Consider the following 21,188-nt stretch of genomic DNA (forward strand, 5'->3'; position numbering starts at 1 on the left):
GTAGGTGGGCCCTGGGCCTGACCAGCAGGCCCCCTGCTCTGTCCGCACGCCCTGCTTGCTTGAGCTTCCCTGACTGGAAGCAGGAGGGCTCCACGGGCGCAGAACTGGGGCCCGCAGTTCTTATGCGAGGCCGGAACCGCCAGAGATGCTGCTGCTGCCTGCTTTGCAGCCTCGCCGCCCACAGCCCCAGACAATGGTACAATCTCTTCTGCTCGCTCCTCCCCCTCCCTCCCTGCCAATCCCGTTCAGCTCCTCGGCTTCTCCCTCTTCATGAATGGCGACTGCTCAGGGCCGCCCTCCCCCCTCCTCGCCCTCAGTGGTCTGCCCCAATGCCCGCTCCGCCCCCTCCCTCCTCCTGCCCCCTTCCCCGGTGCGCGCGAAATCGGCTCCCGCCACCTCCCTCTTTGCTTGCTGTCTTGGCCGGTCCCGATGCCAGCCCGCGCCGCCTCGTTGACCCCAGAGGAGCTGCGGAGGCGGTGAGTGGGAGCCCCACCTCGCGGTGCGGTGGGGTGGGCTGGGCTGGGGGGAAGAAGCAGTGGAGCCAGTCTCCCTGGGCTGGCGGTGCCGATCCCCCTTTCTCCTGGGGACACGCTGACCTCCCCTGTGCGGGAGGGGAGGGTGCTTTCTGCACCTCCCTCTTCACGGGGGGCATTTTTATTTCCCTCTCCCCTACTTTGTGGCTCCTTCTGCATGCACCCCTGGCTTGCACCCCCCGCCCGTGCACGCACACACACTCCCCCCAGCTTTTCCGCGGAGGAAGAAGGCTGCCTCTTCCATCTCCCCCTTCCTCCTCCTCAGCTGGCGATGAGTTTGCCTCCTCTCCATCCCCCAGATCAACACAGTCCAAGGTTTCCTGCTCCCTCCCCGCAAAAAGATGCTGAGCCCCCTCTACACCACTACAGTGGGTGAAAGAAGGGAGTCCCGACTTGGGGGGGGGAAGTGCAGTGCCCTCAGTGGGGAGGGTGCAGTAACTAACCCTTTCCAGCCTACCTTGGAGAGTGGGGGGTGTGCTCCCTAGTCCCTGGTGAGCACCAACTCGCCCCTCCGCAGTGCTGACGCTCTCAGCACTGCGGGGCACTTCGTGTCCCCTGTCCCCGTCCCCCCCCAAGAGGCATGCTCTTGACTGGAAGAAGGGGAAGTTCACTCCTGGGGTGCAGGCTCTCCTTGCCTTTGGGCGCTTCTCTCCTGGAATGGTTGTCAGGCAGTCAAACCAAGGGCTGTGTGTGCGTGTCTGTGTGCTGATCGCCCCGGGTAATTCCAGTGTCAAGCCTGTGATTCCCTTGGTGCCCCCCAGAAACGGAAGGGGTCAGGGAGTTGGGGGCGAGATGACAGCCCCTCTGCTCCCCCAGTGCAGCTCCTCTGCGCGCTGCGGGACCAGGACTTTGCCCTTCTTCCTGCATCCTCCTCGGGGCAGAGAAGCCGGGTCTGGGGGGCTTTGTCCCCTTCCCTGGCCTGCTATCTGGGACAGGAAGTGACCCGGAGTGTGTCGAGCGGTCGAAGGCACGGCGTGGCGGGAACAGCCTGTGTGTTTCTGGCCGGGATTCCCATTCGTCCGCCCGCAGTTGCTCAGGAAGCCCCGCTTCGCACGCCTGGACTTCTGCATCAGAAAGAGGCGGGGCATCCCAGGCTGGCTTCACCGGCTTGGAGGGCGGGCTAGCGGGTGGCTTCGCCGCGTTCTGGCGCCTCCAAGAGCGCGCCGCGTTGGACCCTCCCCCAGAGGCTGGTTGGGGGGCTCGCTTCCCGGCCCCACGTCACCCAAGCCCTCTGCCCCTTCAGAACGAGTCGCCTTTGTCCTGGAGGCGCTGCCCGCTTTCCCTGGGACCCGCACTTGTGCTGTGAGGCTGAGGCATGTTGACGGGCAGGACAGACCCCCTTCTCCGTCTCTGACCGGGTTGTTCCTCTCCCGGTTTCCAGCAGGGATGTGCGCTGCGGGGGGAGGCATGTGTAGGCAGAGCCTCTCCACCAGAGTCCTCCAAAAAGCACCGCATCCATGTGAGGCACCCACAACCCGTGGCAGAGCCTCCCCACTGGAGTCCTTGGCAAAGGGTCTCAGCCATGTGAGGCTCCCAAGCACCCACAACAAATGTGCGGTGGGTGGGGAGGCAGGTGAGGCAGAGCCTCCCCACCACAGTCCTTTGAAAAGCACTGCTGCCTGTGAGGCACCCAAGCTCTCACATCCCACGCGCTCTGCATGGGGAGGCAGGTGAGGCAGAGCCTCCCCACCACTGTCCTTCTAAAAGCACCACTGCTGTGTGAGGCCCCCAAGCCCCCACAACCCAGGCACGCGCTTTTTGAAGGTCTCCAGTGGGGAGGCTCTGCTTCAGCTGCCTCCCACCACCACACACCCCTAGTTTTCAAGTATTGTCGCTGCAGTACCAGTGAGATTTGCTGCCCCTTTGGCTTCACTTTTGGGGTTCTGGTCTTAGCCAATTCTAGAGATGTTAGTCATTTCTGCAGTCTATTTTCCAAACTCTCCTTTTCCCTCCCTTAAAGGAAAATGTACTTGGAATCAAGTGTATAATGTTGCTCTCTTCTTTCAAGCCCAGTCTGTCTCCCCTGCTTGGGCGCCTGAGATATCAAGTCTTCCATAGCGGGCCCTTCAGGCCCATTGCAAAATGGAGTCCAGAAATGTGTGCTCACTAGAAATGAACTCGCTTGTCACTCTCTTGCAGAAGCCAGAAGGGGGAGAGCGGGCCTCCTTTGTGTTAAAAAGATGCCTTCTCCCCCCAGCAGAAACACAGCCCGCTGTCACAAGTTACTTGTCGGCCGGCAAGCCTTGCAGCTGGCAGCCCCCAGCGCGCCCGGCCTTGCAGCTGGCAGCCTCCAACGCGCGTCTTTCCCGCGTTCCTGCTGGGAGCAGTTCCCAGGCCCGCTGCTGCTGCTTGTGCCACGTGGGGTGTGCCTGTTTGTGTCTTGGCTTCCTCTGAGAGCAGCAGAGGCAGCAGCAGCAGCATCTGCGCTGCTGTTGCTTAGAGTCTGCTGGAACTCGGTCTCCTTGCCCTTCTGGTCTCTTGTCTAAACCTCAGTTTTTCCAGGATTCTTGACTTCTTGCCCTATTTTGTTAATGCAGATCGTCAGTCCCTGTGTGAACCTACAACCCGTCTTATTTTGGCGAGCGGGAGCAATGGCGCAGTAACCTCATCCCTCTGAGCCCTGTGCTCCTCAGTCAAAAACTCTTCTGTTTCTTTTTCTGTCTGATCTTGCCAGGGGTGAATCCAGTGTTTGGAGGGGGGCCATGAGTACTACCAACTCCATAGCCCAGGTCAACTAGGCTCCTGGCTGAACTTCTGGCCTCCATGGCCAAAGTTTGCTGGATGGGTTGACCTGGGCTCCTGGTTGAACTCACCTTCGTGGCCAGTTTGCTGGGTGGGTAGATCTGGGCTCCCACCAGGACTTGGAGCCTAGATGTACCTGTCAGGTGGACCTGGGCTCCCATTCTGCCTCTTTCAGGTGGTTAGACCTGGGTTCCCAGCTGCACTTGGGTTGTATCCTGTCCTGGTAGGCGCCCTCCCATCTGGTGTCAGTTGGGGGAAGTCATGCATACGCGCCCCCCCTTGGATCCACCCCTGGGTTTTGCGCATTATTTTTGGTGGGTTTTGGGTTACAACAGGAGAGCCAGGCATCTGCAGCTGCCTCAGAACCATTCCTTTCATCTCTGAAGTCTCTCTTTGCCCCATGCTTCCAGGGGGGAGAGTGTGGCTGTCACTCCACTACAGAAAAACCTGCCGAAGAGTAAAACTCTGAACTGATTTGACCAAAATGCTAGCTTCTCTTTTAAAGAGGATCTTTGTTTAGCTGTCTTGCTCTGTGAGTTTGCCATAAACTGGACTAAAAGCTTCTTTGAGTCCCCTTACGGAGAGAAGAGTGAGATAAAAATTTTTAAATTTTAGTAAATAAAAGTCCCTGACTTATATGAAAAGCCAATGACTGAGTAGGCTACTGCCTATTCAATGCAAGGGACGGAGAGAAAGGGAATGAAAGAGATCAAAAGATGTATGTATTGTACAATTAAAAAATGTTAGAACAGTAAACTAGAAACAGTATGGGATATTAGTGTTTGTGGAATCATAAGAGCTAGCCCAACAGTTACTTATTTTCCTGGAAGGCTGCTTTGAGAATGGAATGAGGAATGGTAGGCCAGAGAAACCTTTTGGCGGGGAGCCTGTTCCCCCCTAAAGTGCCTTGCTTGTAAATTCTGTTGTTGCAGGTACCACATTATTTTTGCTTTACTTTGATACCACAGTTGCCACATCATTTTTACCTCACTTTGGTAATAGAGGTGAGGGATGAGAAGCAATCCTTGGGGCCTAGATTTGACCCAGAGGCTGTCCGTAAGCTAGTCTTGCTTTCTTCTCCTACATGTCATGAATGGTGGTTGTCCTTTAGTCTGTCCTCTTTCTCTTTAAACTGAGGAGTAGATGAGAAACCACTAATATCTGACTTTGTGGCACTTTTAGGTACAGTGATCTGAGCTGTCCAAATTAAAAGACGGGTTGCAGGGGCAACAGCATTAGCATGTTGCAGGAAAAATGACAATGTTCTGTCAAACTTTAAAGATTTAACATTCATAGTAGCAAAAGTGTTATGTGGACTAGAGCCCAGTTCATCTGACTGAGTGGCAGCTTCATTGGGTAGGTGTATATATCCTGAGAACAGGGCTGGGGAGAAGGTTTTTACAAAGTGAGACCCAAAGAAACACAGAGACCAAGAAACACAGCAGACTATTTTGCAAAGCGCAAATGAGATCCAGTCAATAGAGCAACAGGTGCATCATGTAACAGGAGTTGGTATGAACCATTCCAAGTAGCTGTGATCTGGCAATGCATGTTGAATAAACATACTAAAAAGGGACTGATCTTTCTTTGGTGAACTTGCAAGTTTGTGTTGAGCCCAAGTCTGATAGTGCCAAACTTGAAAACGAATTCTAGCTGCAAGTTCCCACTGGAGTTTCCAAAGAAATTCTTGTTCAGACAGTTGACAGGAGCCAGCATGCTAACAACCTTTTTGGCCTCTTGTTTAAAAGAAATTATTGCCCTACAGCTTCCTAAGTCATAGAATCAGGATGTAAACTAGCACCCCAAGGGCACTTGAGTGTAGGAAGCCCCCTTGATTCCAGGGCAGGGGTGTTCAGACTTTTTGGTAGGAGGGCCACGTCATCTCTCTGACACTGTGTCTGGGGGGCGAATTAATTTACATTTCAAATTTGAATAAATTTACATAAATGAATATATTAGAGATGGAACTTGTATGAATGAATGAAGATCTTACAGTAGCTCAAGGCATATAAAAGGCCTTGCACAAAGCAAGACAGGCCTTTCCTTCACTGCCACTGCTGCATTCCAGATGTGAAACAGCAAGTAGTGGAGGGAGCCCTTGTCCCACAGCTCAAGTGAGAAGTCAAACAGTCGTCCTCTTGCTGACCGCAGTTGTGTTGGGCCAGCACAGTCTCCAAAAAGTCTCTGGAGGGCCAGAGACTCATTGGAGACTGGGGGCTCTCTGAGGGCCTGATTGAGAGCCCCCGAGGGCCACAAGTGGCCCCCGGGCCGGGGTTTGGGCACCCCTGTTCTAGGGTAAATGAAAAAAAATTAGAAAAAGAAACACAGATGTGTGCATGTGATGGAGCTGTCTTGGCATAATGAAATGTTGCAGCAGAACAAGAAAGAAATGTGCAAATTGCCAGTAAATGGCACCCTTTTGCCTTGGCTTGCATCCTGGAGTAGTGGAAAAGAACTGGCCTTTTTTTTTTTTTTTTTTGGTAAGTGTCTCTTTGTTTTTGGTTGAGGGGGTGGTTCCTTGGTAAGCATCCAAAGGGAAACATTTTGCCTCAGTAGAATTAAGGAATTACTCAAGTTTCCTGTAGGACAGCTGCTGACTATTCAGTTGTGCTCTTGCATGCGTGCACACGCATGTGTGTATGCCTGCCAAGAAATGAGAAGTAGCTTGAAGAGGGTCTCAGACTTCTTCTCCATAACCTGCTGGCCCATGTGTGTGTGATTGAGCTCCCTTCTTCCTGCCTGCTTCTTTGCTAAGGGGCACAATGAACAAATAAAATGGGGAAACCCTGAACTTTTATTTCAATGCTTGTTCTCCTTGATTGAAGTGGCTGGTTCCGAGTTCCAGTAATGTGCTTCCCCTGTGTCATTTGTTCATCCTGTCGTGAGGGGTGGAGGTGGTTTAGCAATTGTAGGAACAAAGTTAGAGAGAAGCCTGAGGTCTGTTGTCTGTCTCCTGTCTTTCTCCTGGAGGCAAAAGCTTTTTGACAAGTCCCTCTGAAACAAGAGTAAAGAAGTGGAGAGAAAAGAGAATGGAACAAGGCTGTTTAATAATGAAGAAAGTTCTTAATTTTTATGGTGGTTTTATACAGGTTTAAAGATCTGGAGAGTGACGAAAATGGTCTCAACAAAAGCGTGAGTGCATCTGTTTTATTTTTCTTTTAACATAGAATCATTTTGATGCCTCCCAGCAGCCATCCTCTGCCACCTCCCACCCCAAACAGTTTCTGCAGATCTGGGTTGCCAGTTGTAACATTTTTGCCTGTGTCTGTTTTCAGGAGTGTATTAAAGAACAGCTGAGTCTGATGCATGGTTTCTTACACGAAAATGTTCAAAATCAGCTGAAAGACCTGGAGACCAAGTTTTGCAAAGAAGAGCTTTCTGAGGTAAGTGGTTATTAGGGATGAAGAGATTTCTCCCCATTCCATTCAGATATTGGCCTGTGTATTCATACCATCTGCCTTCTGGTGAGTTTTCAGCTGGTGCCTTTTTTCCCTTCACGTAACCAGTGTATAGCAGGGATTTGCTCATCTGATACAGTCTCGGGTTATAGGCATTATGTGTATTGAGTGAGGGCACATTTTGAACTAACCAAGTGATCAGAATTTTACAGAAACTAGAGGTTTTTTACTTGTAGGTACACAGTTTTTCATGTAAAAGACAAGTACATGGGCATGGTCAGATGTAAGAGGAAATCATAACTGAATTAATGTGCCACCTTCATGTCTGTATCCTCCCCCTCCCTTTAACTTGTGCTCATCAACATCCTGGTTTATTTAAACCACAGCTCTGCAACTTATATGAAGCCAGGAACTGTACTTTTGACTTCTAATCCTGTACACACTCAGAATTTGAAGTTGGTTTCATATCCTGGTTTGGAAACCAGAGTCAAAATTAAGTTCCTGGCTTCTCATAAGTCATGATTTAAGTAAACAGCAATGGAGCTGGGAAGGGGAGGGTGGGCACTCAGATTGGGAGAGTTCGAAATTGTAATAGAATTCATGTAATAGAATATAATGGTTTCCCATTGTATCTGAATCGGTCTGTGTTGCTTGACTTGCGTAAATTTATTAATACTTGTAATTGGGAAAACTGCAAAGCCCAAGAATATATCATGAGCTAGATGGGCTTATTGGTGATCCTGGGATGATTTCATCGTGGGATCTCATAGAACCAGAGTCTGGATCCCAGCACTGAGTGAGCCCAATTGAACACAAACCCCTCTAACCGTCACCTCCTCTGTAGACACGTCCAAAGTAAATGTCAGCCTGTTGGTCTTTTCTTACTGCTGCAGGAACGGTACCTGAGCATAGTCAAAGCCCTGCTGCACAAAGAGCTCTCCCTGGAGAATGGAGAGACGCTGGAGCTTGGTGAGAAGCCTAATGGCTGTACAGAGAATGGCATCTATGGCAGTGATGAAGAGTTGGAGACATCAGGTCACAAGGGGGAAGAGGACAGCACCATGGAGATTGAGGAGGCAGGCACATCTTCCTCCTCGATGACAGCCTTGGCCTCACCTCCTGTGTCAAAAGCCCGCAGGGGAAGGAAGAGCAAATCCAACAGTGAGAACCGAAGTAAGAAGCTATTTGAGAAGGCCCTTGGTCTTGTGTTTGGCTGGCAGCGCACTTGTGTGACTTGGGTGTTCCCTGATGGTGCAGCACTTTCTCCGGATGCCTTGCAATGATGTCATTGCTGGACTTTTGGAAATAATGAGCTCTGAACTGGCAGGGTTCCCTGTAAGCTGCGAGATTGTGCAGCTCCAAGCTGAGCTCTGTATAGCACAAACTCAGCAACCTGGATGTTTGATGATGTTGCATGATGCCATCACCATGCGTCAGAGGGCATCGTTGCGATGCTGTGCACCAGAAGAAGGGGCCCATGCACTGGTCAGACCTTTTAGGAGGAAGATTGCCAACTGAAGCATTCTGATCTCTTCCCCTCCCTGTCTTTCTCTTGAGTGGTGGTGAACAGAGAGGTGCTAGGGCCCAAACCTTTGTGGAAATCCTAGCTTGGGAGTCCTGAGTGGCTGCTGGCTCTGATAGAGGCTAAGGAAAACAGAGGGAATGGAAATCGGCTTCTTGCCCTTTTCAGCAACCCAGGTGATTTTTGAGGTACCTGGAACTTAGCACCCCTGATCTTCCCATGCCTGCTTCAGCACAGGAGGTCTCTGTGTTGTATTTCTTAATATTTGTACTGGTTCCATAGTTATCTTTTTATTATTGTTAGATAGAAGTATGAAGTTCAGGTTGACTGAAAATGAATTACTGAGTCTCCAGTGGAAAGTTAAATGTGTGTATCCCTATGCAAATACATCCCTAATGTACTTGGGGTGCTATCACCCCTCGTGGTGCTGTCTTCTCCTTGTGTCTCCTGGAAGCCACTATATTTAACCTTATCCCTATGAGGCTAAAGCAACATGAGTAGTATGGCTGTGACTCAGCAGTGATAACAAGCTCTGTATGTGTATGCAAAGGAAGGCTTCATACTAGTTGGGGGGGGGGGGAGGAAGAGTGTGCAGTTGATATTAGAAGATAGCTGTCTGGGTCAAAACCCTGGGGAGTGATGGGGAAAATTTGCTTTCATCATACCAAAAGCAGCAGCAGCAGTGTGTGTGTGTGTAATATATGTATATTAATGGCAACTACTTTTCTTTCTTATTCATCTGCAGAAACTTCAAGCAGTTCAAGGGTCACTCGTAGTTCTGGCAAGCAGCCAACCATTATGGATTTGTTTTCCAAAGGGTGAGTAGCCTGTATGTAACGTAGTGTTACTTCTCTTCCACAAGTTTTTATTTGTGCTTCTAATTTTTTTTTACTTTCACCCACTCATTGGCTGTTGCATTCTCTTTGCCTAGCTGCCAGTTACGTTACGGTGGCTAGTGCTGTGGTCTGGGCATTGGACAAGCAGTGCAGGGAGGTACAGAGCAGCAGGCTCTTCTGGGGCAAGGAAGTACAGGTCTGGCCTTGTTATGCATGGATTTTTTATACACTGATTTGACTCAACACGGATTTGACTCAACACTAATGGCCACTGCAAATGAGAAGGAATGTGCTGATCCCTGGAGAAAGGGAAAAATGCATCCCTTTAAAATCAGTTTAAAAAACTGAACAGTCCTTGAATAATAGCCTTCTTAAAGAGAGAGAGAGAGGGCAGCTTGCTGATAATCCATCAATCCTTCTCTCTCCAGGTGACCCCTCCCTTTCCCCTGAGCATGTGAAAGAAAGGTGATCACTTTGCATTGGTGAAGGAAGGGGCTGAGTGAAATGCCTTTGTAAGGGCTTGGAGGAGGACTGATTGATGGATTGTCTTCTTAATGACTCTTATCTTACATCACAAAGGTCAGCAAGGCTGTTTTTAAATCACCAGAGCAAAGAAACTTTTAAATTGATTTGCTATAGTATAGTGTTTTTTGCCGTCCAGTGAGTGCTTGGAATGGAACCCACAAGAATAATGAGGCTCAACCTGTATAGTGAGCAACAGGTGAGCTGCAATCTTGCAGTAGTTCTGGGAGCTGGTCTGCAGAGATTTTTGTACCAGTAAGTGCTGGTTTCCAACTTAGGGTTTACCCAGCAATTAATGGCAGTTATGGCTGAAAACAGATGTTGATTATTGTAAAATCAAGAAAGCTGGTGTATTGTACTAGGCAGAGTTTTTGACATACACTGGGAAAATCTGGGTTCCGTTGCAAAGCTAGCAACACCTTCCTTGTAAGTCTATGTAATACAGCCCTCATGCCCTACATAATTTTCTCTCCCCTTCCCCCCCAGACAGAGAGAGAGAGAGAGAGAGAGAGAGAGAGAGAGAGGAAATGCTTGATCATTTCCCTATGTGTCATTTTTCACTCATTACATCCCTGCCCAGTTATGTTTCATTCCACAGGGGTTCCAGATATAATTAGATGTGCAAAATGTGTTTAGCTTTTACTGGTGATCTTGAATTGAACACCCTTGGCCTGACCTATCTCACAGCATTTATGATTTATGTATAAAAGACAGGGCTGAATGGATGATGTATGCTACCATGAAGGACAGAATTAGAAAATACAATAAAACTCCATGTCTTACCAGAAATGTCTTTAATGTCTGCCTCTTTAAGAGGCAGGCCTGAGCTGCTAAGTGGGTACTTCACACCTCTGACTAGTCTATTGGCAGGAACTTTGGGGGCAGTGTTTGCTGGCATCTTGTCTGCTTTAAAAAGGCTTATCCCTGGCCTTTAGTATCATGATTTTCAACTGGGCCTATATGTTTTTGCCCCTCAGACTCACTTCCCTGTTAAGAGGTCCTTGCCAGTGCATGGAACCCATCCCTCTCTGCTCAGTATTGTGACTATGTTGTGACGCTGCCTCTAGATGGCTCACTGATGACATTGCTCATCATCACTGAACTTCTGAGTTGCCATGCTCCATGCTCTGCAGAACTCAGCTGTGCAGTTTAACGGGAATGATGCCCACTGATCTGATTTTGACTTGGCCTAGTCTTCACAGCAAAATCCTGACAAAAGTGAGCTCAGAGCTGATATCTGTACTTCTGTGGCTATGTGGGCCAATGTTGTTTAGTCAGAGCATGCCCTTTAAAATTAAAAACCACTTATTCTTCCATTCCACCTTAACAAGCTCTGCACTGCACAATCCATGCAGTGAACATTCTGTTGAATTAACTTTCTCTAAATTTTGTGTCATTTACAACAGGTCCAATAAACGCAAATCCGAAGAAGTGAATGGAGAGGTGAAACATGAAATTACTGGTAATGTAGAAAATGAGGAAGAGGAGGAAGAGTCTGGAGAGAAGGTATACATGTGATGTATTGGATTTGTTATTTACCATGGCAACAATTTTTACTTTTTCCTGATGTATATGTCCAATATTTTGAATCCTTTTGAGAGATCTATTTATTTTACAAACTGAACTTTGAATTCAGCAGTTTTGCCCTTGGGCAAGCAGGGTGGGGGAGACTGATTTGCTCTAGCTTTGCAGTTTGAAAAAAGGGAGGGAAATTGTACTTTCTCAGTAGTGTCTGTCTCTCATTTTCCTCTCAAGGAACAAGATGAGAAAAGAATAAAAACTGAAACCAAAGAAGGGTAAGTGCTAGGCAGTTCAGATCTGATCCTCTTTACACATAGCAGTCTGGCTATTTGCTAGAAAAATGTAATCATCTGTAGCATTGCACAAGACAAACTTGTTTAGAGTAATTTTCCTTCTAGTCCTTTGGGACATATTGAAGGCCAGAATTAAACATTAACAGCATACATATAGGGCCACAGAAAATGATTGCAATGCATCTACCTTTTAATATCTAATACAATTTACCTGGAGAACATGGGGACGTTTTGTTTGCAGACCAGATATCCTCCTTGGCTGTGCTCTGTAAGAGTGGTAAGAGAGATACTCTCAGGGAAACAGTGGAGGAACTGAAGATATTAACTAATGAGGAAAGGTGGAATATAAATCCTAATTACTGTGATGTGGCTACAGCACCACTTTCTTCTCTCATTCTCAAATGATTAAAAATTGGAAGCAAAGATACTTTAAGAGTCTTTAAATATTTAAAGACTTTCCCTGCATATATTACACTGTAGTGTAGTCCAGTGATATTATCCCCTTATAGAAGTGGGAGTGACTAATGGAAACCTTGTTCCAGGTATTCATATGCAGACACTTTGTGCTTGCAGTGGTCTAAGGGAGCTGGGGAGGCTCTGAATAACAGTGGAAAGCAGGGACTGTCTGCACTTTAGCTTTTCCATATCTCTCAGACACTACAGTGATTTCTTTCCCTTCTCCTTCCCCTTGCATCTTTGGAATTATTTCTGTTCTGATGTTGCCTCTTGTGCTAGTTAGCAGAAGTGGAACCTAGATACCTACGATCTGTACATTTTAGGAAAACCTTCAACATCTTGCTGCTAAATAGTTTTCTAAATATTTCTAAACTTCATCCATTGCTTCATGAAAGCTACTCCTTTTAGAAGAATGAATCCGTCTCTTGAACTTGTCACATGCAACAGGTGCAGTTGGGACACCTCTGTTCAAAAACAGGACATACAGGTCAATTCAGATATAATGGTCCCAGTCTTTTAACTGGAGTTAGGGGATTGGGAAAGTGCAGGGATTCTGAATGCAAATGTTTTCGTTCCTTCTCTTTTCAGAACTAACCCAACTGTAGTCATAATACTGTGTAGAATTCATTCTAAAGGGGGGGAGTTGTGTGATGGAGGGAGCATACAAATCTGCAGCATGGTCCCAAAAGTTAAGACCCGGGGAACATTTTGTATCTGCACCAGGCCAAAGAAGGAAGTGGTCTCTATGGTATCTTGCTTTACTTACCCAGATTAAAAACTTACCAGTAAGAATCTGGAGGTCTAGCATTGTCTGGTGCTTTACCCATCTTGTTCTTGTCATTTAAGCCTAGGCATAAAACAGCATAAGACTGGAGCAATCAGCTTTTATAACCATTACGTCTTCTCAGTCGTAATAAGGAGGGTGCAGAATTTGAAATGGCCAGAAATCTGGCTCCTTGGAGCACTTGGCTTTTTGAACCTGAAAACTTCTTTTGCACACAGAAGCGTATGTGTTGGGTCAAACATTCAAACTCTTGTATTTAACTTCAAAAATCTAGGTATTCAGGGCTGACTTGGCATTAAACTTGCAACAGCTTGTATTGCCCTGAAGTTTACTGTGTTTTTCTCTCCCCACCTCCAGGTCTGAGGTCAAAGAAGAAACTACTCAGGTTAAAATTGTACCACCTGTTAAAGTAAGTCTGTGTGTGTGTGTGTGTGTGTGTGTGTGTGTGTGTGTGTGTGTGTGTGTTTAAATCTGATTAAAGCAATGAGCAATTCTGGTACCCTTTTTCTGACTGGTTGTTATATCAACTGTTCCAGGAAAAAGTGTTCCTCGTACTCTTGGTAGAATCATGAGAATATTGTCACTTATTTAAAAACAAAGCCTTTGCCTTCATGATTGCATAGAGAAGCTCAAAATCATTGCAGAAGCATAATCCATGGGGAGAGGGCTTGGCAAAAAACACATTAAAGCAAATGCATTTAAAAAACAATGTCCCTTTAAAAACAGCCTTGCTGACCTTTCTGATGTAAGATTAAGAAGACAATCCATCAATCAGTCTCTCCAGACTTAGAAAGGCTTCACTCCTATCCCTCCCTTCAGCAGTGCAAAGTGATGATCTTTCTTTCATGTGCTCAGGGAAAAGTGAGGGGTCACTGGCTCAGAGGGAAGCCTAGAGAGAGACTTATTGATGCTGAATTGTCAGCCAGCTGCCCTCTCTTTTTTAAACTGTGATTTTAAAGGGATGCATTTTTCCCCTCCAGGGATCAACACATTCCTTCTCATTCGCAGTGGCCATTCGTGTTGAGTCAAATCCATGTATAACAAGGTTGGACCTGTGTGTATATACAATTTCTTGCAAAAGTCTCTTAGCCCACAGCCTCCCAACTTGTGATACATTTATTTATTTATTTTATTAACGAACACAGACATACAATTCTCCAATCTAATTGCACTTTTTTCTTTGACATAATAACCACATATAAAACAATTCTTCCATACGATTACATTTCCAGCTATTTTTTTAATACATTCGAATTCATATTTATACGTATTCTTTTTTTTCCCTTCAAATAAATTTTGGCCATTGTTATTAGCTGAATAAATCCTCCAATTTTCTTTAACCCTCAGAATACCCCTCAGGGTTCTTTTTCTTTCTTACTTTCCATTTTTTCTCCTGTAATATCTTTAATAATTTATCTCTATAACAGAATCTGATACATCCGCACTTTCTTATATTGGGTGTGTTCATTCTTCCAGTTAACTGGGATATATTTTCTCTTTGTTCCAACAAATTTTGTGATTTGTGCACTCCTGTTACTCTGTCAATCTTATCTTTCTTGATCTCCATCAGCACCTCTTCTTCGTCCTGTTGATCATCCTGTTGATTTTCCTCCTTGTCCGCTTTTTCACCCTTGTTTATCTTCTGCTTGTTTCTTCACATCTTCCAATTGTTCCTTACAGACATCTATCTGTTGGGAAAGAGTCTCCAGACTGGCTTGAATCTGCGAGGACCAATTCAGCTGTTGTTGCTCCATAACAAGCAATCTCTCCATATTAATCAAGATTTTCTGTATCCACATTTCTGGAACACAGTCCATTTTGCAATTTCTCTCTAGCCCACTAGATGTCCACAACATATTATTCTCCTCACTTCCACCATGTCATTACTACTCTGCCATCCGCATTCCTTACATGCTTCTTGCAGATAACAGTCCAGTGCGGTTAACAGAGAGAAAAACAAAACGAAAGAAAACAGTCTCACTGTCTCTGGTGCAGAGAAAACAAAGCTCTTTCAGATCTAATGAGAATTATATTTATATCCAATTATGTCCAAGAATAATTCTGGATTTTAATTCACACCCAAGTTATAGTTGTAATTATAATCCACCACCAATTTATTCCACGACAGAGAAAAAAAGCACTTTCAACCTCCTTAAAAAGTCTCTCGTTAACGCCTCCAATATATCCAGGGCTTTAGCCAAATCAGTCAGTTGGAGCCGGGGACAATATTAACACTTGCTTATCTTAAATTTCCAGCTTAAACTTTACACTTCATGCTTTTTTTCCCCCCCTCCATATGGCATCTCAGCACTGAGCCAGCAGCTTGACTGCAGATCACTGCACCTCCCCCAATACTGTCACAAATGGTTAGATTCCTCTGAGAAGAAAGCCCCCAACTTGTGATACATTTCTGATGCGCTCCCCTATTCTAAATATATTGCACATATTGATACACCCCGGTCTGCCTTCCCTTTTCAGACAACACCTCCCAAGTGTGCTGATTGCAGGCAGTACCTAGATGACCCTGATCTCAAGTTCTTCCAGGGAGATCCAGATGATGCGGTAAGTCAGTGCACCTAAGCAGATAAAAGTTAAGAATCCTGCCTTGCTGGCATGTCTCTGGAATAAATGCAAAATGTGTTGCTACTCCCCAGCTTGATGAACCAGAAATGCTGACAGATGAACGGTTGTCCATTTTCGATGCCAATGAAGATGGTTTTGAGAGTTACGATGACTTGCCCCAGCATAAAGTGACATACTTCAGGTGAAGCCTCTTGCTGACTTACTAGCCTAGATTGTCAAGTGTAGGGTGGGTAGGATCCCCGGGGGGGGGGGGGGGAATCACAACATATCCACAGATGGGTTCCCTTGGGACTATTCTGTCAAGCACAATTTGGGGAGTGAGAATCTGCAAGAAGTTGGAGAAAATAACTGCTCAAGTCTTTCCCTTATTGGCAATGCCTAGAGCAGTCAGACAGGCCCTATAGTTAGGTAGAAGGAGTGGGGGGGGCTGGAGCAGAAGGAAAGAACAGCACATCACTTCAAAAAGCCTACTACCCATTCAGTTTCATTCTACAAGTTCATGCCATTATGTGTATGCAAATTTGTACGCACTTGCCTGCCAGATAAATAATTGCCATTAGTTTGGAGTGGTGGCAGAGGGGAATTTCCAAAAGAGAGAAAGTTTACAAGTGGTATTGGGAAGGGGCAAGTTCAAAAGATTTGATACACATCACTTTTAAGGGCATTTCCACTTGCCCTTAGGTTAGAGGCTAAGCACAGCTGTTAGACACTGACACAGCTTGTAGAGATTTTTGTGAAACCTGCTGGGGCTACGCGCACTACCTGTGTGCCATAGAATCTAGGGCAAGGGGAAGCTTGTTCATGTTGCTGAAGCCGTGGGTTGCTGTTGACATTCCTCATCCAGTGGATCAGATTCTTATGCTACAGCTAGAAAACTGGAGCTGGCCAGGAGGTTAACTTACAGTGGTGAGTGGAGTATAAGTACATACTTGTCCATCGTTGTGGCTGCTTTGCCTTCTGTGGTTCTGGACTATAAGGGTCTACAGACCTCCTGACTGTATGAGGAGCAGAGGGATCATAGCTTAGTGGTAGAGCATGTGCTTTGTATATGTATGAGAAGCCATCTGGTCCAGTTCTTGGAACTGACAGGTAAGAATAGGAAGAACTCTGCCTGAAACTTTGGAGAGTTGCTATCTGGGAGGCAGTATAGACAGTACTGAGCTTGGTGAACTAATGGTCTGTCTTTGTCCAAGGCAACTTCCTGTGTTCACTTTGGAGATGTATACCCTGCCTTTTGATCAAAATGCTCCCCAGGACAGCTTACAATGGTTAAGAACATAAAAACATCTCAGCAGTCCTTAGTCTTCTGACCAATGGAAGAGGGTACTTTCCCTACTTCTGCTGTCCCAGAACAACTGGCAGTTGAAGCAGTGTTCTTTCTGTTGGGGTTGGAAAAGCAAGCTCTTTGCAGCTGTTCCTTCTCCGGCCAATGGCTAGGGCAAGGTTAGCCTCCACCTTGTTGTGATGTTCTTCCTTTGGGAGTGCAGTTCAGCTTCCTGAGAATTTTCTCTCTCTACACAAGAAAGGAGCAGTTCTCAGAGTTGTCTGGGCTGTAAAGAAACATGCAAGAAATGGTTGTAGTCTGAAGCTTTGCCTGTGAGAGCTGTAGAGTTTTGCAGAGTTTGCAGGGCATTCTTCCCAATGGGAGGCTGTTGACCATAGGTAAGAACATAAGAACATAAGAACATAAGAACAGCCCCACTGGATCAGGCCATAGGCCCATCTAGTCCAGCTTCCTGTATCTCACAGCGGCCCACCAAATGCCCCAGGGAGCACACCAGATAACAAGAGACCTCGTCCTGGTGCTCTCCAAGGTACAAGGGTGTGTGGGTGGATTGTGGCCAGAATCTGCAGTGGGCTCTAGGATTTTGAATCATGTCTTTCTGTACCCTGCCTGACCCTTTTATTCCTCCTTTATGGCCTCCATTCATGTTCCCAAACTTCTTTGCTTTCCTTTTCATGTCATTGCTCGTTTCTTTGCCACCTTCTCCAAGAGCTGTAAAGGGCACAAGTATTTCATCTGTATACATATTGACCCCCCCCCCCCGTTTTTTGGGTGCATTGTGAACAACTGTACTTTAACTGTGTATAAACTGGGAGATTGATGATGGTATGTGGCTGAAATAAGTGCTGAGCATACATAGTATCAAAGATATCAACTATCTTCTTTTCTGAACAGTATTTATGATCGGAAAGGTCACCTGTGTCCATTTGATACTGGTCTTGTAGAAAGAAATATTGAACTTTACTTCAGTGGTGTTGTGAAGCCAATATACGATGATAACCCTTGCCTGGATGGTAAGTGTGGCTTTACCTAGATCTTATTCTGGGATTGTAAGATGAATGTGAATATCCTGGCAGTATGTCTTGGACTCTGTTGCAATCAGTTGGTTTTTGTATGTCTAGAAGCTTTTAGGCGGTTAAAACTTGCAGCTGGAGGCTTCCAGTCTATTGTATTCAGATCTTTGGCTGAAGATCTTTTTGCATGGGATAAGGACAGCAACAAACTTGGGAAAACAAACACCATTTTGCTGCTTATTTCACTAGAAGTGATACTGACTGGGTGGGGTGTGTTCATTCTTAGGGAATTCCAAAATTTGCCTTAACAAATTTCCCCAAATCCAGGAATGTAAAATTTGAGTTTCCCCAGCCCAACTGACTGATAGAAATCACTATTCACCCCGATGTGAATGTATAGAATAGGAGGAAAAGAATGGAAATGTGTATGCACTTCATTGTGCTTTCCTATTTCTAGAGAAAATGCAGATCTTGGTAAGAAATGTTGGGGGTGGTTCTGTCACCCATCATGTTGGATCAAGTGATGTATCCCATTTGGCCAGTTTTTTAAAAAGTAAATATGCTTGCTAATGACTATCTAGAAAGGCATGGGTGTGTATTGAATCTCCATCCTATTTGCCTTCCTTATTCAGGTGGTGTTCGAGCCAAGAAGATGGGCCCCATCAATGCATGGTGGATCACTGGCTTTGATGGAGGGGAGAAGGCTTTAATTGGCTTTACTACAGGTAAGCCTGCAGGGATGTGGGGAAGAAGCCACAGGCCATGATGATATCATCGTGGCTGTTCACTAGGGCTACAATCCTTTACACTTACAGCCTTGTTATACATGGATTTTTATACATGGATTTGACTCAACAGGAATGGCCCCTGCAAATGAGAAGGAATGTGCTGATCCCTGGAGAAAGGGAAAAATGCTCCCCTTTAAAATCAGTTTAAAAAACTGAACAGTCCTTTAACAATACTATTATTAAACTAAAAATTCACAAAGCGGTTTACAGAGAAAAATCAAATAACTAAATGGTTCCCTGTCCCAGAAGGGCTCACAATCTAAAAAGATGCAAAAGAATACCAGCAGACAGCCACTAGAACAGACACTGCTGGGGTGAGGTGGGCCAGATACTCTCCCCCTGCTAAAAAAAGGAGCACCCGCTTGAAAAAGTGCCTCTTACCCAATTAGCAGGGGTAGCCTCCTTAATGAGAGGGGGGGGCAGGTGGCTGACAATCCATCAATCCTTCTCTCTCCAGCAGACCCCTCCCTTCCCCTGAGCACTGAAAGAAAGGTGATCACTTTGCATTGGTGAAGGGAGGGGCTGAGTGAAGCAGACAACTGATTAATGAATTGTTGTCTTAATGACTCGTATCTTAATGACTCTTATAATTGTGATCTTATTTTTTCACAAAGGTCAGCAAGGCTGTTTTTAAATCACCAGAGCAAAGAAACTGTTTTTTAAATTGATTTGCTATAGTACGTTTTTTGCCATCCATGCGAGTGCACAGAATGGAACCCACAATGAGGCTCAACCTGTAATTAGGTTATACCTGTAATTGCTTTCATGACTGTCTCTCTACAACAGTAAGAAGCAGTTTTTTAAACTGTGATTTTAAAGGGAAGCATTTTTCCCCTTCTCCAGGGATCAGCACTTTTTCTCTCCAGGCACTTAGAACCCTCCCTTCCCCCTCAGCATGTGAAAGAAAGATAATCACTTTGCTCTTGCTTTGCTTTACTCTTGCTTTGCTCTGTGGGAGGGGTCGCTTGGCTTGGAATGAAGCCTTTCTAAGAGACTGATTGATGGATTGTCTGCCTAATGACTCTGTTTTACATCACAAAGGTCAGCAACAAGGCTGTTTTTAAATTGCCCAGCAAAGGGTCATTTTTTTTTTAAATGGATTTGCTTTAATTCGATTTTTGCCATCCACTGAGTTCTGGGAATGGACCCCCCCACTCCCCCACCCCTGCTAATAATGAGACACAACCTGTACCTTATATAGGAAGGCAGGTTTTTTTGCGAGGTTTCCATGGTTCCCCAGGGAGCCATGACTCAGTTTGGGAACCACTGGTCTTATCCATCAGACAGTTATTGTGTTCATTAGATTATGACTTTCCTGCCTTGGCATAAGTTTGAACCCATGACTCAACAAGCTGTTCAATAGACCGCATGTTTTTATTGCATTCTAGCTTTTGCGGATTATATCCTGATGGAGCCAAGTGACGAATATGCTCCCATCTTTGCACTGATGCAGGAGAAGATCTACATGAGCAAAATTGTTGTTGAATTCTTGCAGAATAATCCTGATGTCAGCTATGAGGACTTGCTGAACAAGATTGAGGTTTGTATGGGAGACTGGAGAAACTGTTTGCTGCAAGAAGATAAGCCAGACCAGCTAGTCTTTATATACCGAAGGAGGAAGCGATATTGGCCTCCAGTTAGCCTTTCCCTTATTAAGATATAAAATTGTAATTTGGACAGACAAATTAAACTGTATCACGTTGCTACCTTGTGGAAGTTGTAAGTCATTGGTATGATGTGTACTTTTTATATATACGTAAAATAAATAAAATATATATAGTAGGCCCTTGATATCTGTGGTGATCTGTTCCCAGACCCCCCACAGATAATGGAATCTGCTGATGGGCCATCAGAGGAGCTCTGGATGCAACTTGAGGCCCTCCGGAGGTGTTCTGAGGCCCAGGCCTCAGAAAGTGTCCTGGATACGACCGGAAGGTGCTTCCAGTCGTATCCAGGAGGTCAAGTGGGCTCTCCAGTGTGGGTTTGGAAGCCACAGAGTCAAATCTGTGAGTTCCAAAGCTGCAGATGGAAAGGACCCACCTGTATTTATATTTATATATGTAATCTAAACAAAAATTAAAAAATAATGTCCAGAGTTCCATTTTGAACCCCTCTGCTGTCAAGGTTCTTATATAGTATGAAAAGAATCTTCTGTTTAAGACACTGCCAGTCAAACTGAATTGAGTTGGATTTGAAACCATGAAGCTGTCCTTGTATTTACCTTGTCATGGTGCATCTCAGAAAATCAAGAGACAAATTATATGTCCCATTAAACATGCAGTTTGGTCCTGGTAAGCTCTGGGTTTGAGTGTTTTTTTCCTTAATCCTTGTAAGTACCCACTGCTAGAGTATGTGCATAAGTAATTGTATTGAGACTACGGTGGGGGGTTAGGGTTTTAACCTTGCACCCACTACAATTGCAGTTCAACTTCTCTTCCCTCTCTTTGTGGCTTCTGAAAGTTCCTATTGATGTGAAATTATAAATGTATTTTTAAGAAACCAAGCATGTTGAGGCCAAGCAACACTTATAACTAGAGGTGTTACTTATTTTACTCAGAAGTAAGCTCATTGTGTTCAGTAAGACTTGAGCTGTAATCCTTTCTTACTTACGAACCCCTCTATTTATAGCATAACATGGAGTTCCCAAATTTTCTAGCACCATGATCCACCCTGCTGCACCACAAAACTGTATTGGGAACCTCTGGAGGCCACTTCTGGGTCGCATTGGGCCCACAACTCACTCCATTGACCTCCACAGGCCTCCTAAGGAATACTTAAGAAAGCAACCCAAAAGTAAACCAGAAGTTGCAGGCACAAACCGGAAGTCACTTCTGGTTGTTTCCTTAAGGCATTCTGAGGTCTGCAGAAGCCAGAGGAGTGGGTGGTGGGCCTGGCTTGATCTAGATATGCAA

At 45.7% G+C, this 21,188-nt stretch overlaps 1 protein-coding gene across 1 annotated transcript in view; it reads left to right on the forward strand.

The window, feature by feature from the left end:
- Positions 1-381: 381 nt before the first annotated feature.
- The window catches only part of DNMT1 (DNA methyltransferase 1), a 50,390-nt gene continuing 29,583 nt past the window's right edge, over positions 382-21,188 (forward strand). Inside the window, exons 1-13 of the mRNA XM_066614074.1 lie at positions 382-476; positions 6,365-6,407; positions 6,551-6,658; positions 7,567-7,846; positions 8,941-9,013; positions 10,960-11,059; positions 11,309-11,349; positions 12,965-13,016; positions 15,086-15,169; positions 15,262-15,371; positions 17,370-17,488; positions 18,121-18,213; positions 19,665-19,816. Of these exons, the coding sequence (XP_066470171.1) occupies positions 430-476; positions 6,365-6,407; positions 6,551-6,658; positions 7,567-7,846; positions 8,941-9,013; positions 10,960-11,059; positions 11,309-11,349; positions 12,965-13,016; positions 15,086-15,169; positions 15,262-15,371; positions 17,370-17,488; positions 18,121-18,213; positions 19,665-19,816 (1,302 nt within the window). The 5' untranslated portion in view covers positions 382-429. The remainder of the gene's footprint in view (positions 477-6,364; positions 6,408-6,550; positions 6,659-7,566; positions 7,847-8,940; positions 9,014-10,959; positions 11,060-11,308; positions 11,350-12,964; positions 13,017-15,085; positions 15,170-15,261; positions 15,372-17,369; positions 17,489-18,120; positions 18,214-19,664; positions 19,817-21,188) is intronic.

The sequence above is a fragment of the Tiliqua scincoides genome, chromosome 2 (assembly GCF_035046505.1).
Source record: "Tiliqua scincoides isolate rTilSci1 chromosome 2, rTilSci1.hap2, whole genome shotgun sequence".
In the NCBI taxonomy this organism is placed as follows: Eukaryota; Metazoa; Chordata; class Lepidosauria; order Squamata; family Scincidae; genus Tiliqua; species Tiliqua scincoides.